We start from the raw sequence: 17,970 nt of genomic DNA, 5'->3' as shown, positions 1-17,970 counted from the left end.
TCATTTTGCGTATATTTACTGAATCCTTTCATCAGGGAGCCAAGGTCCAGACGCGAGACCACACGAGGCATAAATGAAGGAGAACATGTGGGATCTGCAAAAATCTGTTTTTAAAAACCCTTCTATTTTAGGCATGATGCTGGCTGGCTTGCTATATTTCTATTTAAAAGGAAGGAGAAACCTGCCTCCTCAATGTTGAGTGAGATAAGAGTGCTGACGGGCCCAGGGAAAGGGAAAATGTCAGAACATGTTCCCGGTTTTCAAAGACAGCCCTCCAGCACGCAGACAACTGGGCCCCCGGGCATGGCCGCCCCGGGGTCACTGGCTCCCGCATCACTGGAGCCCACTCCAGCCTGGGGCCTGCACCCGCCTGAACCTGCAGACCCTCACTGCTGGGCAAAGGGCAGGAGGCGGTGCCAGTGCTGTCTGAATTCTGCTTCGGAATTGTCTGGTTCTTCTGGCTTTTGATGTTCTGAATTTTTCTTTGAAGCTAGTAATGTGACAAAGATCAAGGACCACAGAGTCAGACTGACTGAGATCTGAAGACTGACTTGACCTCCGACTGCCTGTGTCATCTCGGACAGGTGCCTCGCTGCTGATGAAACCCTGTTTTACAATCAGGTGAGTGGAAGACGAGCTACGCTGTAGAAGTACTGTGAGAATTAAACATAAGACATGCCAAGTGCTGAAGCGGGGCTTGAAATGACAGCTATTATAATCGGCAGAATGCTAGGTTTGATTTCAGGAGCCCAGGGTGATCTAAACGTCATCTCTTGAACTTAAAACACTGGATGCTTAAAATTCTACCCCAGAAGATTTAAGGAGAAAGGAGGAAAATTTGTCATCAGGAGTTGCCACACTATGCCTGCCAATGCAGGGGTCACGGGTTTGATCCCAGGTCTGGGAAGATTCCGCATGCCATGGAGCAAAAAAGCATGTGCACCACAACTACTGAGCCCATGCTCCACAATAAGAGAAGCCACTGCAGTGGGAAACCACACGCCGCAAAGAGCAGCCTCCACTCGACCCAACTAGGGAAAGCCCATGCGCACGCGCAGCAACAAAGACCCAAAGACCCAGTGCAACCAAAAATAAATAAATGTATTTTTTAAGTTAACAACAACAAAAAAAGGGTTGCCACAAGATACACATACACACATGCAGTCATCTGTAAATAAAAATTAAAAGATGGCAAAATACTGAGTGAAGTAAGTCAGACAGAGAAGCTGAAATATCATAGGATATCCCTTATATGTGCAATATAAAATGAAATGATACAAATAAATTTATTTAGAATACAGAAACAGACTCATAGACTTAGAGAATGAACTTATGGTTGGGGGAGGAGGCTGGGGGAAGGGATAGTTAGGGAATTTGGGATGGACATGTACACACTGCTATATTTAAAATAGATGACCTACCGTATAGCAGAGGGAACTCTGCTCAGTGTTATGGAGCAGCGTGGATGGGAGGGGAGTTTGGGGGAGAATGGATACGCATCTATGTATGGCTGAGTCACTCAGCTACGCACCCGAAACTATCACAGCATTGTTAATCGGCTCTATTCTAGTATAAAACAGTAAGTTTTTTTAAAAAAAGATGGCAATAAAATAAGGAGGAACCTTCTACTTGTGTGCTTCCTCGAAGAAGAAAAAAAAAGACTCTTTCACATCTCAGCCCTGGCTCCCAGCCCAGTGCCTTGCCCAGCTGCTGGAGCTGAACTCCCTGCCCACATCCTGGTTTTGTTGGAGCCACGAAGCAAGAACCGGAGGAAGAAGAAAGCCTCACTGCCACATCCATGCAGAGGGGCTGGGAAAGGGGCCGTGGAGAGGGAAGAGTCCGACACACAGTTCCCGCAGCCCCCGGAGGCCCCCGGCGCCCAGGCGAGAAGCCAGTGTGCTGACAGCCTCTGTTGGGCGCTCGGATCCGCAAGCAGAAGGGCAACAGTGGCATCTTCAGGGCAGCCGGGGGAACTTGGCTGGGGAGGCAGAGAGCAGGCGCAGAAAGCCCCGCACGACGGCAGCCTGCTGACACTCTGCTGCGATGCCAGCCTGCCCTTTCTCTACCTGAAATGACAGCTGTGTGGCCAGGGCAAGCCCCCCACCCGACACGAACCCTGAGGCCCCCACACCCAAGTTGACTGCTGACATTCCTCCCGCTTGCTGTTCCAAAGATGCCAGCCAAATTTTCATTCGTGGAGCCAGAAACTCAGGGGGTATAGGTCAGTTGGAGTCTCTAGGGCAAGCAACTGAAAGTGTTTTGATTTTGAAATATATCAATAAGATACTGGACTGCCCATAAAACCCCTGGGGAAGCTGGGGAACCCTGCTCAGCAAAGAGACAAGAACCAAGGAAAGTGAACCCTCAGAATCTAGTCGAAACACAAGATACTGGGGAGGTCACCCCTGGCTGTCACTGGCAGCTGGATGCTACAGCTGGATTCAGTGTCTCTGCTGCCCCTGGAGAGTGGATGTTTGTAGGGGTCACCTCTGTCACTGCCAAAATGAAGTCTCCCTGCTCCTTGACATCACTAGCTCTCCATCTAAAGTCGTAGGAGGGTTGTGTCTGATCGGCAGATCCCAGCTCAGCTGTGAGTGGAACAGAGAGATATTGCCATCAGCGGTGATTCTCAAACACAGAAGAGAGATCCTGCGGGCGAGGGGAAGCCAAGCAGCAGCAAGTGTCCCTACCTAATGGGGTTGCAGTAGCAGCAAAGAGCAGACCTGCCACCAGGAAGCGCTTTGAGTTTGTGGGAAGTTGCGAGAGAAGGTAGAAAAGGAATTCAGGATTCTAGGTGTACGTGCTTGTTCTGTCTCTGATTAACTATGTGGCAGGAATAAATAAGCTTCTCTGGGGGTTTTGTCAGACATAGAATAATTATTCCTACCTCCTTTCCAGGGCTGAAGTGTACATGGGATCATGTTGTGGATGGACTTTTGACGGTTACACCAAGTAAATCCATTCTGGGTTTAAAGCCTCTCTGGGTCCCAGGTTACCCACCTGTCAAATTCCCTAGGTTGCAGGGCTATGGTGAGGTAAACTAGAGTACTATTTCTATGCAGTTGCTAAGTGGTGTCCCGATTCTTTGCGACCCCATAGACTGTAGCCTGCCAGGCTCCCCTGTCCATGAGATTCTCCAGGCAAGAATACTGGAGTGGGTTGCCATTTCCTCCTCCAGGAAGAGTACTATAAATGAATGGTTCAATTGACAGATTGAATTTTTTTGATGCCTGGGATTTGTCTCAAAATCATGGGGATGGTGGGAGGGAGAGGATGTGGGGTTGGGGCATTCATGAGGCTGAGGCTAACCATGACTGAGCAACCATAAGACCCAGCTGGTGGACACACCGTATCATTCTCTCTGCTTTAATGTGCATAGGAAATCTCCAATAATGATTTGTTTTTGTAAATGAAGGGTCTTGGAAACACTCAGAAGAAAGAAGCCATACTCCCCAAGTTTCATTATGAGTCAGGCGTCCCCCGACCCCAGCCCTCCTCCCAGGCATCGTTTTCTCAGGCATTTGAGTCTTTTGCTCACTGCCCACTACTCTCCTCGCCGCACTGGCGCCAGTGTAAGGTTCTACCAGGGGAAACATCTTTGATGGTACAACGCTGGTTTGAAACCAAACACAAAAACCCGAAAGAAATAACCAACAATAGAAAACCAGAAGCAACGAGCGCGCACACATCCTTGCGCGCACACACTCCTGCGCTCCGGCCGCGTTCCGAGCATCTGTGAAGTTACTTTCCAATGAACGAAAACAGACTCCCAGGTACCTCTTCCTAACATCGCATTCGGTGGATGACCAGAGTAAACAACGAACAGGACGTCCCAAAAGACTGCAGGCTGAGAGCCAGGGATGGGGGTCCAGCGGTCAGCTCTGTGCGTCCACCCGGCTCCCAGCCCGACCTGGACACGGCGGCGGCCGGGGACCCGGAGGAGAAGGGGGCCGACCCAGGGGAAGGGGACGGGCCAAGTGTGCCATCGAGCCCTCGCAGGGGAAAGACCGCGATCCGGCGCCGCGCGAGGGGCCTGGCGAGGGGACCCGAGCATCCCGAGGAGGGGTTACAGTCAGACCGCCGGCGCTTGATGACAATTAACCGCGACGGGGAGACGCTGCACCGGCGCTAGGAGAGGCTTCAGACCCGAGTAAGGCTGCGCCCCAACACACCTGCGGGCTCAGCGACCCAGCAGCCACGCAGGCTCCCTTTTAAAAAAGTGCCGCCCAACCACTTTAAAAAAAAACTTTAAAAACAGTGCCGCCCATCACTGGCTCCGCCCCTCGGCCGCCCCGAACAAGCCTGGCCCCGCCCCCACCCACCGGGCGGAAGCGCTTTCCGCCCTCAACCAAGATGGCGGCGGGGCGGCAAGGCCGGGCGGAAGTGCCCTGCTGGGCCGCTGACGCGTCCATCATGGCGGCCGCGGCCGCCTCCTCGGCTCTGAAGAGGCTGGACCTCCGCGACCCCGCGGCGCTCTTCGAGACCCACGGCGCGGAGGAGATCCGCGGGCTGGAGCGCCAGGTGCGCGCCGAGATCGAGCACAAGAAGGAGGAGCTGCGGCAGATGGTGGGCGAGCGGTACCGCGATCTGATCGAGGCGGCCGACACCATCGGCCAGATGCGCCGCTGCGCCGCGGGGCTGGTGGACGCCGTGAGGGCCACCGACCAGTACTGCGCCCGCCTCCGCCAGGCCGGCTCGGCCGCGCCCCGGCCGCCGCGGGACCCGCAGGTCAGCCCCGCGCCCGCGCCCCGGCCGGGGCCCACCCGCCTCAGGAGGCGCCCCCGCCGCCCCCTGCCCCCGCGGCCGGCGTGGGGCACTCCTGCCGCCCTCCCCGCGCTGCTGGCCGGTTCCCCGCGGCTCCTCAGGACCCCTCCCGGGCTCCGGGCCTCGCCTCCCTCACCTCAGTCCTGGGGTCGCCGGGCTTCCTTTCCCACATCTCATGGAAACGCTAGGTGTTCAGCCCTGTTCCCTGTTTGCCGACATCGTTTCGGGAACAGAGTTCTCCCCTGTGTCGACCACCTCCCCTCCCAGCTCGTTCCTTCCTCCCGCCCCCCGCCCCCACTCCACTCCCAGGAACAACTTCCAGGCTGCAAAGAAGCCTGCTACCCTTTGCAGGTAGTAACCAGTCCCCAGGCTCTCATCTTTTAATAGAGGAACAGGTTCATTTTAAGGAACTAAGGTGATAAGGAATCTGCCTGCCAGTGCAGGAGACAAAGTTTCGCTCCCTTATCCAAGAATATCCCACGTGCCTCAGAGCGGCTAAGCCCCCTGCAGCATAACTGTTGAGCTTGTGCTCTTGAGCCCACACACCGTAGAGCTGGGGCTCCGCAACAAGAGAAGCCACCACAATGAGAGGTCTGCACACAACTCCAGAGTAGCCCCCCCCCCCACCCCAGCCGTGAGAATCCGTGGATTCAGAGGTCCCTGGAAGAAAGGACTGGAAGGACAGGCAACCCTTGACCACCAGGCTGAGACACTAGGCACTTAGAACTGGGCACACTTAAGATCTAAATGACCTTTGAAGAATGTCATGTGACAGGAAAGGGAAAGGGTAGCCTGGAGGGGATAGAGAAGGCACACGGTGCGAGTGCTAGGCTTCCGGATCCACGCAAGGGTGAGACGACGATCACCTGCAGTGGAGCCAGGGACGTGACTGCGGAAGCCGAGGTGTAGATATGTCGGCAGAACCATCAGAACGACATGAGTGTCCTGGGACGTGGTGGTCTACACAGACGTGTTGAGGGAGGTCAGGTGGCTCTAAGTTTTGGTAGGAAGATGAACCTCGTGTTAAATACACTGATCAGAAAATGAGTGAAAGTCCCAGGGAGTGTCTAGCCGCAGCAGCAAAGGCTCGATGGGGAGTGGTGAGGGCTATGTGGTGTGCTGTGGAGGGGACGTTTCAGGGAGGAGAATGGTGAAGGGAGAGGACAGACTGAGATGAGTAGAGGCGTGAGGCTGGACCCAAATTCAGGGGAAGGTTGGTGAAGAACAGCCAGCAGCGAAGCCCACAAGGCAGTCAAAGCAGCAGGACAAAGTGTAGGAAGGACGAACATCAAACTCAGCAAGGCCAAAAGCTCCCTGGAGGGGTGATGCGTGGGCTCTGGGCTGAGACACCCCAGGGGTCCCTGATACCCTGCCAGTGCAGTGACCAGATTTGGTTTGCCCCTCCGTGGGACAGGGCAAAAGTAGACCTGGTAGGAAAAACTTACCTCCAGTAATTCTGCTACACCAACCTCGATGCCTTGCCGAGCAGCACCGAATCCAAGTTCATGAAAGTTCCGTACCCCCGGATCCCTCATGCATCTCCCCCAGCTGGCCCCACGCTGACCTGGCTCTTGTTTGTCCTGACTCAGCTCTGTGCCTTTGCCTGCAGCCCCAGCAGCCATCCCAGGAGAAGTTCTACAGCATGGCTGCCCAGATCAAGCTTCTCCTGGAAATCCCTGAGAAGATCTGGAGCTCCATGGAGGCCTCGAGGTATCTCCACGCCACCCAGCTCTACCTGCTCTGCTGCTACCTCCACAAGCTGCTACAGCTGGAGTCTTCCAGTTCCCGACACAGCCCTGTCCTCTCCCGGTTCCCCATACTCATCCGGCAGGTGGCAGCTGCCAGCCACTTCCGGTAAGTGGTCCGCCAGCAGGACCTTCTCTGGTGATGGCCGAGCTGCACCGCTCTGATTTTATGGAGCGTGTCTTCTCTCTCCTCGTGTACTGGGTGGTCTTCTCCGAAGATGTCAGAAGCTCCCTGTGACCTTTGCCATCATCTCTTTAGGTCAACCATCCTGCATGAGAGCAAGATGCTGCTCAAATGCCAAGCTGTGTCTGACCAGGCTGTGGCCGAGGCCCTGTGCTCTATCATGCTCTTGGAAGAGAGTTCTCCGCGCCAAGCCCTAACAGACTTCCTGTTGGCCAGAAAGGCAGCAATCCAGAAACTTCTCAACCAGCCTCACCACGGTGGGCGTGGCTTCTCTCCCAGATGTGATATGGGGATGGAGCAGGAGGAGCTGAGGGAGTCCAGAGCATTCTGTGTTTCTAACTTTACCAAAGGACACTGCTAAAAGAGGGTGGTTTCTTCTCGCAGGTGCTGGGATCAAGGCTCAGATTTGCTCACTGGTGGAGCTGCTGGCCACCACTCTGAACCAAGCACATGCTCTCTTCTACACTCTACCAGAGGGGCTGCTGCCAGACCCCTTGCTGCCGTGTGGCCTGCTCTTCTCCACGCTGGACAGCATCACCAGCCAGCACCCTAGCGGTGAGCTCTTAGCCAGCCTCTTCTGTTTCCTGGTTCATTCGTTTACCGGGCACCTGCCAGCTGCTATGCTGGGCCCTGGGGATACAGCAGTGGATTGGACAGATACAGACCCACTTTTGTGGAGGTCACAGTCTAGAGGTAGAGGCAGATGTTGAACTCACGAATCCACAGTATCTGCTTAATAGCAATCCTGGTCATCACTCTCCAGGCCGAGTGCAGCTTGACTTGGTAGCCGTGAATGGAGGGACCACAGTCGGACAAGATATTTAGTTGCCCTGCAGCGTGTGGGATCTTAGTTCCCCAGCCAGGGATTGTACCCACGTCCCCTGCATCACAAGGCAGGTTCTTAACCACTGGACCACCAGGGAAGCCAGGACGGGATATTTAAACTGAAACCTGAAGGTTGAGTAAGAGGCAAAGAAGAGAGTTCCAGGCAAAAAGGAAGAGCAGGTGCAAAGGTCCTGAGGCCAGGAGGATGTTCGAACGTGAGGAAGTGAAAGGAAGCAGGGGCAGTTGAGGTGGGGAGGAGCGTGAGGAGGTGTGTGGCTGGTTTCTCCCTCATGACCAGTGAACTCAGCACATGTGGGCAGAACAGCAGACAGCCTTCTAGGACCTTCCGGACTCAGGCCTCCTGCACCCTGCGCTTTTACTGGGTGGCATCTGTCCCAGGTGGGATTAGACGTACGTGGCTTTTACGTGGCAGTGGTTCCCCGTGGGGTGGAGCGGATGCTGAGAGCTCACTTAAGAGGCTGTCACCACGAACCAGGTGGCGAGTGATGGGGGCAGTAGAGACGGGGCTCACTGGACAACGCGGATGTGTGTTTAGGAGATGGGTGTTGAGGGATTGGCTGTGGAGGGTGTGGAAGGGAGGTGTCCAAGTTTACCAGAAAAGGAGACTTGTTTTCTTGTTGAAGTATAGTTGACGTGCAGCGGCGTGTTTCTGGGGTATGGCACAGCGACTCATACGTTCTTGTTCAAGTTGTCATAGTTTATTGTAAGATAGTGAACATAGTTCCCTGTGCTACTAGTAGGACCTTGTTTATCTGTTTTACATACAGTAGTTTATATCTGCTCACCCCAGACTCCTCATTTCCCCCCTCTTCCCCCTGGGTAACCACAGGTTTGTTCTCTAAGTTCATTTGATTGTCTGTTTAAGGTTCACTCTGATACCACCCAGTGTTCGCTGCTGTCTTTCTGACGTGCTTCACTCTGTGTGACCATCTCTAGGTCCGTCCATGTTGCTGCAAATGGCGTTAGTTCGTTTTTTATGGCCGAGTAATAATCCGTTGCATGTACAGACTGCAGTTTATCCATTCCTCTGTCAGTGGACATTTAGGTTGCTTCCATGTCTTGATTGCTGTAAATAGTCATGCAGTGAACACTGGGGTCCATGTATCATTTCAGATTATGGTTTTCTCCAGAGGTGTACCCAGGAGTGCAATTGCTGGATCTGTTTTTAGTTTTTTAAGGAACCTCCATACTGTTCTCCGTGGTGGCCACATTCATTTACATTCCCACAGACAGAGTAGGAGGGTTCGAAAAGGAGTTGGCTTAAAAGGGCCGATGACAACTTTACTTTTGAAAACCTTGCCTTGGAAACAGCTGCGACCTTGGAGTGGGACTAGAGAGGACGGGCGACTGTGGGTCCAGAACAGAGCAGTGAGCAGTCCGGCTGGAGACACACCCGCCGTGTATTTGCATGGCTGTCATGAGGCCTTGGAAGTGGATGATGTCATAGGTAGGAGCTGGTGCAGGGGACCGAGCCTCAGGAGAGTCCAGAATCAGAGATGAGAAAAAGGAAGAAGGGAAGGGGCAGGATGTGGTGGCGGACAGACGTGTGTCAGTTGGCCTCATCTATCCTGCTTTGTCTTTCAGCTCAGCGACTGCTTTTATTTTTTTTTTTTAGCGACTGCTTTTAAAATGCAAGGATGACACAGCCCTTTTTCCTCCTCTCTCCTTCCCCTTCTGTGCCACACTCCCTCCCAGATGAGGGTGCCCCTGGACACACTCTACTTTTCTTTCTCCCCCTGTTTCTGGGGTCCAGTCTGGCTGCCCCTAGAGAAAGCCTGGGTGACTTTTGGAAACCCCTCCCGGGTCCTGTGTTAACTTCCCGGTGACCCCGCCTTGGTCCTCCTCTCCCCAGGAAAAGGTGTCTGGGTTCTGCAGGACGAGATGAAGCTGTGCAGCTGGTTCAAACACCTGCCCGCGTCCGTCGTCGAGTTCCAGCCGGCTCTCCGGACGTTGGCGCATCCCATCAGCCAGGAGTACCTGAAAGACACGCTGCAGAAGTGGATCCACGTGTGAGCAGCTCCCGGGGCAGCGGGAACCGCCAGCACCCCCGCCTCATGTGGCCACGGGGAGCGGGAGGGGCTGGGCCTTCTGGGCGGGCCTTGGGGTCGGGCCAGCCCCGCGCTCAGCCACCTCTCAGCGCCCTCACGGCCGCTAGCCGCCTCCGGGAGAACCAAGAAGGGGTGTGTGTTCCAACACACTCTGTAGAGGGTTTTAAATCCTCTCGAGCCCTGCCACTCCCGTGCTTTTATTTAGTGCTGCTGCTGCTAAGTCGCTTCAGTCGTGTCCGACTCTGTGCGACCCTGCAGACGGCAGCCCACCAGGCTCCCGTCCTGGGAGTCTCCAGGCGAGAGTGCTGGAGTGGGCTGCCACTGCAGTTGCGTTTTTTAATTGAAGTCTAGTCTACAGTGTGGTGTTAGTTTGAAGTGTGCAGTAACATGATTCAGTTATGCCAATTCTGATTTCAGAAAATTCTGAAAGTAAGTTTCAGATTATTTTTCATTATAGGTTCCACTGTGCTGCATACAGTTGCCTGTGCAATACTAGGTTCTTCTTGCTTACCTGCTTCCTGTACAGCACTGTGTATATGTTAATGTCAAACTCTTTGAAGTCATGCTCTGGGGCTCTAGACTTCCTTGGAGACAGGCCTGTCCAGGGAGTAAGGTCGGCCTGGTGAAGGGGCTGTAGGTGCCACCTCCCATCCAGCCAGAAATGCTGTTTTTTTTAATATATATATATATTTTTTTTTTTAATAAACATGCTGAGACATATAGACATTTATATTTATATACTAGGACTCAGTTAAGAGGTTTTCAAGTAGAGTCCAGCTTTTCTTAATAAAGGTGAGGTGACTACGAAGCCCCAGAGAAATGCTTCTGTTGCAGGTGTAATGAAGACATCAGAAACGGGATCAGCAGCCTGCTGATGTACGTGACGAGCACGAAGGGGCTGGCGGGGATCCGAGACGCCGTGTGGGGGTTACTCGCCAACGAGTCGATCCATCACAGCTGGGATGTGGTCTGCCGGCGGCTCCTGGACAAGCCGCTCTTGTTCTGGGAGGACCTGATGCAGCAGCTGTTCCTTGACCGGCTGCAGGTGAGGTGCGAAGTCCACAGGCCAGCTGCCTGCTAGCCAGTCCTGCCCGGTGCCACCTTTTGACTGTCTGGATAGATTTCCACCACTTCCTATAAGTATGTTCTTTCCCTGCTGACTTATTCCCGGGGTGACTCTTCTGAATAATGAGCTGTAAAAATGAACAGAGTCTGCTGCTGCGTAAGAGACCAGGCCCCCGTCGGGCTGTTGGGGATGCGTCCGCCCCCATCAGTGACGACGCTCCCCTCTGCCGCCGCCACTGGGCCATCTCTCTGAGCGTCGGGGAGAACACTGGATGCTGGGGTAGTCTGCCACTCGGTGCTCTAGGTTGAGATTTCCTGGAAGCACGTGGGATTTGAACTCTTCTCCCCTTCTCTTTCAGACTCTGACCAAAGAAGGCTTCGACTCCATCTCCAGTAGTTCCAAAGAGCTCCTCATCTCAGCCTTGCAGGAACTTGAAAGCAGCAGCTCGGCTTCAAGCAAGCACCTCCACTTCGAGCACAACATGGCTGTCTTCCTCTGGTCCGAGAGCCCCAGCGACCTGCCCTCTGACGCCGCCTGGGTCAGCGTGTCCAGCCGGGCTCCATTTCAGGGCAGTGGGCTCTCCATGAAGGCACAGGCCATTAGCCCTTGCGTGCAGAGCTTCTGCTCTGCCCTGGATTCAAAACTGAAGGTGAAACTGGAGGACCTCCTGGCCTACCTCCCCTCTGGTGACCCGTTGCCCCGCCAGGACACCTCCCCTGCGGCAGCCGAGAGCTGCGCCTTCGACAGATTTGCAGATGCGGAGACAGTGCAGGAGACACTGCGGACGCACTCCACGGCCTGCATCCGGGACATCACGGACTGCATCCAGGCGGAGCTGCAGAGCATCGAACAGGCTATTCAAGGGCAGCAGGACGTCCTTGACGGGGCCAAGCTGCACTCCGCCCTCTTCATGGCCCGACTCTGCCAGTCCCTGGGGGAGCTGTGTCCCCACCTGAAGCAGTGCATCCTGGGAAGATCGGGGAGCCCCGAGAAGCCCGCCCAGGACTCCCGGGCTCTGAAGAAACAGGGGAAGGGGAAGGCACAGGAGGTCCTCCCCACACAGGCCAGGTGGCAGGACGTGAAGGAGCTCCTCCTGCAGCGGAGCGTGACGGGCTACCGGGTCTGGGGCTCGGCGGTCGTGAGGGTGAGTGACCCATCAGCGCGCTCCTTCCGTGCCTGCCAGGCTTCCTTCCCCACCTTGCCCCTCTGTCATAGTCCAGGCTGGCCAAACTCAGCGAGGCCTTTTAATAGTAAGGGAATAACCATTCTTGTTTCACACTTGCTTTATCTCTGCCAGAGAGCTCAAGCGTAAAAACTGCCTATTTATTTTAGCCTAGATTTTAGAGACTGAAACGCTGGATTGTGTTTTTTCTTTCCTTTGATCTGATGAGAATGAAAGACTTTTCTTCCTGGACGAGGGTCTCTGTTTTCTGATCTTCAACATAAATATAAGCCCTGTCGCCCCCACTGGGGTCTTCAGAGGGGCCCCTGTGTAGCGTAGTTGGCAGCCAGACCCCACCGCTGGTATCAGCAGCTGGTCAGAAGGAAGTGATCTCGGCCACTCGCCATCCACAGGCAACCTGTGCGGCGGGAGCTGGCCACACCATCACTCAAGTAGTTTGACGAAAACTCTGCAGAGGCTCTGAGTGGTCTGTGTGGATATCTGGGTTTCATCACCAGGTTCTGGCTCATGGATTCGCCCAGTCATTACTCGTAGACGATGCTGGCTCCATCCTGGCCACAGCCACCAGCTGGGATGAACTGGAAATCCAGGAGGAAGCGGAGTCTGGCAGCAGCATCACGTCCAAGATCCGACTCCCTGTACAGGTGAGCAGGGGCCACCATGAGGGGAAAGCCTGCTTTATGGACAGGAGAGACTTGAGGAGAGATCAACCAAATGCGGCTCCTGAGGAAGAGCGGATAGTATGTGCGCCGTTCTCCTGTGGGGCAAAGTGGGCGGACGGCCAAGCACGTGGGCGGTCTGAGAAGCCATTCACGCTGCTTTCCCGTTGTAGCACAGACTCTGTGCTGGTTAGAGAACAGCTTGCCCTGCAGTGGACTCACCAGCGGAGAGCAGCGTGGCGGGTCGAGCCCAGGCCGCCAGGGGAAGGAGGGCAGACGCCACTCGGGTCCGTCCACTGGTCTGCTCTGAGGGGGCGGGCTGGCCGGGTCAGAGTCCCGCAGCGGAAGCCTCGTTAGGCTGCTGGAGCCCACTGTCCGCGCGTCTCGTTTAATCAGTGCAAGTTGGCAACTCAGCATTCCTTTGTCCCTCTAGCCATCCTGGTATGTGCAGTCCTTCCTGTTTAGCTTGTGCCAGGAAATCAATCGGGTTGGAGGCCACGCCTTGCCAAAGGTGACACTGCAGGAGATGCTGAAAAGCTGCCTGGGCCAAGTAGCTGCCGCCTACGAGAGGCTCTCGGAAGCCAAGCAGCTCAAGGTAGGCCTGTGGGCTTCTTCCCACGAAGAGCAGAAGTCAAGACCCTAGGTTGCTCTGGGGTTTGGGCAGCTCCCATCCAGGAGTCCAGGTGTTAAGGCCTGCTTGCCCTGGGCAATTTAACGGGCAGTGCTTCCGCCTCCAGGAGTTGAATCACACCCACTCCCAGGGCCAAGCAGGTTCCATGAGGCGGCAGGGACGACAACTTCAAAGTAGAGAGGCGCTGTCCACGCCCAGCCGTGTCAGGTGGTCAGCGCGGCTCTGGGCAGATCATTAACCCGTCTGCTCAGGACGCAGTGTGGGCACGTGGATGGGGCGCTGGGGAGCGGAGGTGGGGGAGTGGAGCAGCAGAGCCCACCCGCGTCAGGGGGCACACATGGCCCAGCCCCCCGCCCGTCGCCTGCTGTAAGCCCCCCGCCTCCGGCTTACTCCCATTTCATCAGTCCTGTTTCTAAGATGGACCAGCTCCTGACTTGGGAAGGAGTTCAGACAAGTCTCTCCTGAGCGTCCTCAAAAGGCCACCCCCTTCAGGCCAGGAGTTTTTTCCTTGAAAATGACTGTCTACAGCACCTGAGACCTTTTTCTAAGGACCGACTCTCCTCCCCGCCATTAGGTTTTTAGTTTTGTTGAAGACCAAGTTTCTACTTAAGTTGCTTTTGTTGTTGTCATGAGATAAAACTGGCCTCCTGAGTATAAAAAGCTTCTGAAATAACCAGCTGAAACGCAGACAAAACACGAAGCTGTTTATTCTCACCTGACAGGCCATCTCCCTTAATGGGTGGGGACGGGAAATTCATTTGCAGAAAGAAGGCGCCTTTCCAATGACCCAGAATCGGGCACTGCAGCTGCTCTATGATCTGCGTTACCTCAGTGTAGTCCTGACAGCCAAGGGTGAAGAGATGAAAAGCGGCCGCTGCAGACAGGACTCCAGGTAGCCGTGCCCACCCTTCCAGCGCGTCTCTTCCTGACCTGCACGGCCCCTTTCAGGGAAGCTGCAGGAATCCGCCTCTTCCTGCCCATTCCCTATGTTTATTCTCAACACAACTCAGGCTCATGTTACCAGCAAGATAAAGAATGGCCACCCGCTGGATCGATTCCAGTAGGTCTTGTTCCTCTCTGAGTCCACCTACCAACTGTTAGGTGTAATTTGAGCCTCTGGTGCCCTCCCTGAAAACAATATGGGGAAGTTATGTACTTCACTTAGAAGACATCCCACCAGGTTCAAACTCCTAAGGATTATTTAAGCACAGTGATCAGTGACAAGTAGTGCTAAGGCAGCAGTTACACAGAACAGACCCCCCTGTTCCAGGACTTCTCTAGCATTACAACAGCCTGAGCTTGGTTTCTGTCCTACAAAAGCTGGAGAATGACCACCTTAACCCTTTTGTTAAGAGTTGAGAAAGTGGCTGACTACCTGGAAACGCTCATCGACCCATTTGACCTGGACGTTTTCACCCCCCACCTTCACAGCAACCTCAACCGCCTCGTGCAGCGGACCTCCGTAAGTCACGGGAGAACACGCTCGCTCTGCATGAAGGGACAGGGGCTCGGGTCACAGCCCAGACCTGCCCACCACGCAACTGAGGGGTGGGGACGGCCAAGACGCAGCTGAATTTAGTCAGTCACAGGTGGAGAGAGGTTTAGATTGAACCTCAAACCTCACAGCCCAGGCAATGGGATGACCCCTTTAGTTGTGGGTAAGGACTATCAAAAGTTTTATCAGGGCTTCAGAAAGAGGAATAGAATCAGAGCTACTCGACTCTGAGAGTCTGACCTGCTGGTAATGACTTGCAGTATTAACATACTCTAGAGAACATACCCCCACCCCAGGATGGCTAGAGACAAAGTAGTGACCGATTACTGACAGGACAGATTCTCTCTTAATTGGGCAGCGCAGCACGCAGCCTGTCACTGCGTCCCGTCTCTCGTCCCGCAGGTTCTCTTTGGACTGGTGACAGGTCCGGAGAACCAGTTCACCCCCAGGAGCAGTACGTTCAACTCCCAAGAAGCCCACAACATCCTGCCGCTGGCGTCGAGCCAGATCAGGTAAGGACGCTGAGCGGCCCCTGCTTGGCCCCCAGCCCCCCGGTCCCTCCACTGAGCCACCTTCGTCCTGTCTGGCAGGTTTGGGCTTCTTCCGCTGAGCATGACAAGCACACGAAAGGCCAAGTCAGCTGGTGGAAGCATGGACACCAAAGCCCAGGTGAGTGTCCGACCGAGAGTTCCTCCCCAGGGAGCCCACCCCACCTCCCACCAAGCCACCCGCTCAGCCCCGCCTCAAATAACCGATGGAGAACCGAGTGACAAGGTGCACTAATGCTGCTTTTAATGGCGGCGCAATAAGGAAGTACACGATGTTACTAGCTTGAGCTAAGAGAGGTTTTAAAAGATGCCCACTGACACTATCAAGTAGCCTCACGGTAGAAATGACTCTCAGGCTGCCAAGGCTGTAGAAAATGTGCAGGACAGACCGAGATTACAGCTTGTGTTTAAGATTAAGAGGGTAGAAGAGTTAACTGCTAACCCAGCACTACGACTGTACTTATTTGGGAAAAAAAAAACTGCTCTGTTTCAGCGATGGTTTCGTCTCTCATTTCTCTCAGGCGGGTAGGGAGTCTGTTTCCTCGAGTTTCACCTGTTCTTGTTGATAGACATTGTCTTGTAAGCTGCCATCTGCTAGGATAGCTGTGGGAGTCCTCCGGGGGTCTCTGAAGTGTGTTGTGTACACGTGTGTCTGAGAGCTCACACAGCTGCTCCCTTCCTTCCAGCATGTGGTCCTCGTTTGCTCTCTGGTTGGATAAAAGTACTCACGATGTCTCCTTTCCACATTCCCTGCCATCAAACCCAGTCAGGTCCAAAATCCTCAATCAACAGCAGGTTTTAAAACTTGGGAGATGGGAGTAAGGTGTGAGGAGGGGAAAGTTTGTGCACAAGCCTCCCGCTCCTGAGCCCAGACCTGTGCTCTTAGCTTTCCCCACAGCTGTCCACTTTCCTTCCAGTAGCTGACCGTTCAGCTCTGCCCCCAAGGGGAACCTGCCACGGGGAAGAGGCACACGCTCCCCTTCCTGCAGTCCTCGCTCCCGGTGTCGGCTGTCCCGCCACAGCCCCTCAGTCTGCCGCGTGTCCTCTTCCATCTGGACTAAGCAGGGCCCTCCGGGAGCTGGCCGTGCTGCTCAGACCCGCTGTGTGCACGCCGCGTGGACCCCCGAGCAGAGTGGGGGGCGGGCAGCCGGGGGTCCGGGTGGACGCTAAGGCACTTTCCTCTCCACACAGCGGCAGGCGGCCCCGCCGGCGCTCTCCCGGGCAGACGACCCCAGGCAGGCCGGCTCCCTGTTCAGGCAGCTGGTCGCTGACGAGGAAGACTCGGCCGCACCCTCGCTGTTCAAACTCGGGTGGCTCTCCAGCATGACCAAGTGACGAGGACGCTCCGTCTCTCTAAATAAATACTCTTGCGTTATTTCTCCTAGAAGTGACTCTGCCCCTTTTTTTCTGAGCCACACCAGTCTCTGCGGTGGCCGTGGTGGCACGTGGCCCCCTCGTTCCTGTTGGGGTGGGCGTGACTTTACACGTAGAGCCAGTGAAGTCCATGCCCCAGAGTTCACAGCAGTCGTGACTCCAGGCCTCAGTTCCTATAGCTTATACTGCATCAGCCTTCACTGGTGCCTTCTCACACGGCAAGGCGGAATTAACCAGGGAGCTCACACTAGCTGCTAGGGGACAAGGTGGTGCCTGAGACCGGAAGTCACTTACGCATTCCGTAACTGTCCGAGCTGAGCAATGTTTCCTATGTCTGAAGACGCAAGCTCTGGAGGAATAACAGTTAACAAGCTATCTGGGGTCCATGAATCAGAAAGCCCTTCTCTCTGGAAATACAAATATATAGCAGAGAGAAGACGGCTACAGGGAGGGAGCTGACTCACTCAGTCTATCCGGGGTCTGACCGTCCTGTCCCAGAGGACAGCACTTTCAACAGGACGTCCACGTGCTAAGAGGTAGCATGGCAGTTCGCTTCAGTGCAAGACTGGTCCAGCTTTCTGTGTTCTGGAAAAAAATCTTTTTTTTTTTTTTCATGGAAAGTAGATCCTCTTTACTAGTTTATTTAAAAAATTGAAGATCCTGCAGTTTTAAAAGGCCTTTTTACATAAAGTAGAATTTCTAACTGACAGACCTGGAAAGCAGTCTAAACTGGACAAACTATGGGTTCAACACACAGATGAGGTGTCCTCCTATGGTTCCCTTGATTCCCACCCTTAAAAGAATCCTATAAAAAACTGCTTCAAAGCCCCTTGGAAATTGCAATAGTGCAGCAAACCACAAGTAAACAACAGCCTGTTAACCTATTATCTCAAATATAGACTGAAAAGCCAACAGGCATTTTTTGTGCAATTTTTTTTAAAACATCGTTAACTTGAAATATCAAATCTGCACAGCACTGTCCCTTCACAGAAGGCAAGAGTCTGCCGGCGCGTCACGAGGGGGGCCGTCCCCGATGCTGCAGGCTGTGGAAGTGGGCCTCCTTCAGGGTCTGGTTGATGTGGAAGTAGGGGCCTTGGCACAGCGCGGATGGCTCGGGCGCGGGCTGCGGGGTGTGGGGGCCAGGCCCGGCGGCGAGGTGGTGCAAGCTGCTCTCCGGCCCACTGGCCCTGTCGGGGCTGCTGATGCTGCTGCTGCTGCTGCCGCCGCTGTCACTGCTCGAAGACTGAAACAGGAAAGAGACATGAGTCACAGTGAGGCTGCTGGGGTCTCAGGAGCTCTACTGGGGTTTAACTTCAGATACCCTGGGGCTTTCCTGCTGACTCAGACAGTCAAGAACCCATATGCTGATGCAAGAGACCTGGGTTTGATCCCTGGGTCGGGAAGATCTGGAGGAGGAAATGGCAACC

The 17,970-nt window shown here is 54.6% G+C and overlaps 3 protein-coding genes across 8 annotated transcripts in view; 1 reads left to right on the top strand and 2 right to left on the bottom strand.

Moving 5' to 3' along the window:
• Positions 1 to 5,032, bottom strand: part of SLC39A11 (solute carrier family 39 member 11) — a 372,698-nt gene extending 367,666 nt beyond the window's left edge. For 3 of the 4 annotated variants that reach the window (XM_061392958.1, XM_061392959.1, XM_061392961.1), the window contains exon 1: positions 4,901 to 5,030. The gene's annotated coding sequence lies outside the window, so the exon portion shown is untranslated. Of the gene's footprint in view, positions 1 to 4,900 lie in introns of all 4 variants that reach the window. The other variant, XM_061392963.1, reaches the window with a different exon arrangement.
• On the top strand, positions 4,381 to 16,556 carry COG1 (component of oligomeric golgi complex 1). 2 transcript variants are annotated; one of them, XM_061392956.1, is made up of 14 exons: positions 4,386 to 4,728; positions 6,374 to 6,618; positions 6,769 to 6,950; positions 7,078 to 7,248; positions 9,392 to 9,548; positions 10,422 to 10,632; positions 11,012 to 11,797; positions 12,334 to 12,480; positions 12,929 to 13,090; positions 13,891 to 14,018; positions 14,480 to 14,588; positions 15,024 to 15,133; positions 15,212 to 15,290; positions 16,361 to 16,556. In XM_061392956.1, exons 1-14 carry the CDS (start codon positions 4,414 to 4,416, stop codon positions 16,502 to 16,504), a joined length of 2,946 nt encoding a protein of 981 aa, XP_061248940.1. In that variant the 5' UTR covers positions 4,386 to 4,413; the 3' UTR covers positions 16,505 to 16,556. The 2 variants fall into 2 exon arrangements, with proteins under 2 accessions (XP_061248941.1, XP_061248940.1); XM_061392957.1 differs by lacking the exons at positions 15,024 to 15,133; positions 15,212 to 15,290; positions 16,361 to 16,556 and having other exon boundaries at positions 4,381 to 4,728; positions 14,397 to 14,480.
• The window catches only part of VCF1 (VCP nuclear cofactor family member 1), a 20,874-nt gene continuing 18,300 nt past the window's right edge, over positions 15,397 to 17,970 (bottom strand). For both annotated transcript variants that reach the window (XM_061392966.1, XM_061392967.1), the window contains one exon: positions 15,397 to 17,786. In XM_061392966.1, the coding sequence (XP_061248950.1) occupies positions 17,556 to 17,786 (231 nt within the window). In that variant the 3' untranslated portion in view covers positions 15,397 to 17,555. The remainder of the gene's footprint in view (positions 17,787 to 17,970) is intronic.

This window comes from Bos javanicus, chromosome 19, assembly GCF_032452875.1.
Source record: "Bos javanicus breed banteng chromosome 19, ARS-OSU_banteng_1.0, whole genome shotgun sequence".
Lineage (NCBI taxonomy): Eukaryota > Metazoa > Chordata > Mammalia > Artiodactyla > Bovidae > Bos > Bos javanicus.
This window is presented reverse-complemented; position numbering and strand designations above follow the sequence as displayed.

Bases quoted from the DNA above. Each gene is read 5' to 3' on its own strand.
- COG1 (XM_061392956.1), top strand. From the start codon at position 4,414: ATGGCGGCCGCGGCCGCCTCCTCGGCTCTGAAGAGGCTGGACCTCCGC. The intron at 10,633-11,011 runs GTGAGGTGCGAA...CTTCTCTTTCAG, and splicing joins TGTTCCTTGACCGGCTGCAG to ACTCTGACCAAAGAAGGCTT. The intron at 15,291-16,360 runs GTGAGTGTCCGA...CTCTCCACACAG, and splicing joins GCATGGACACCAAAGCCCAG to CGGCAGGCGGCCCCGCCGGC.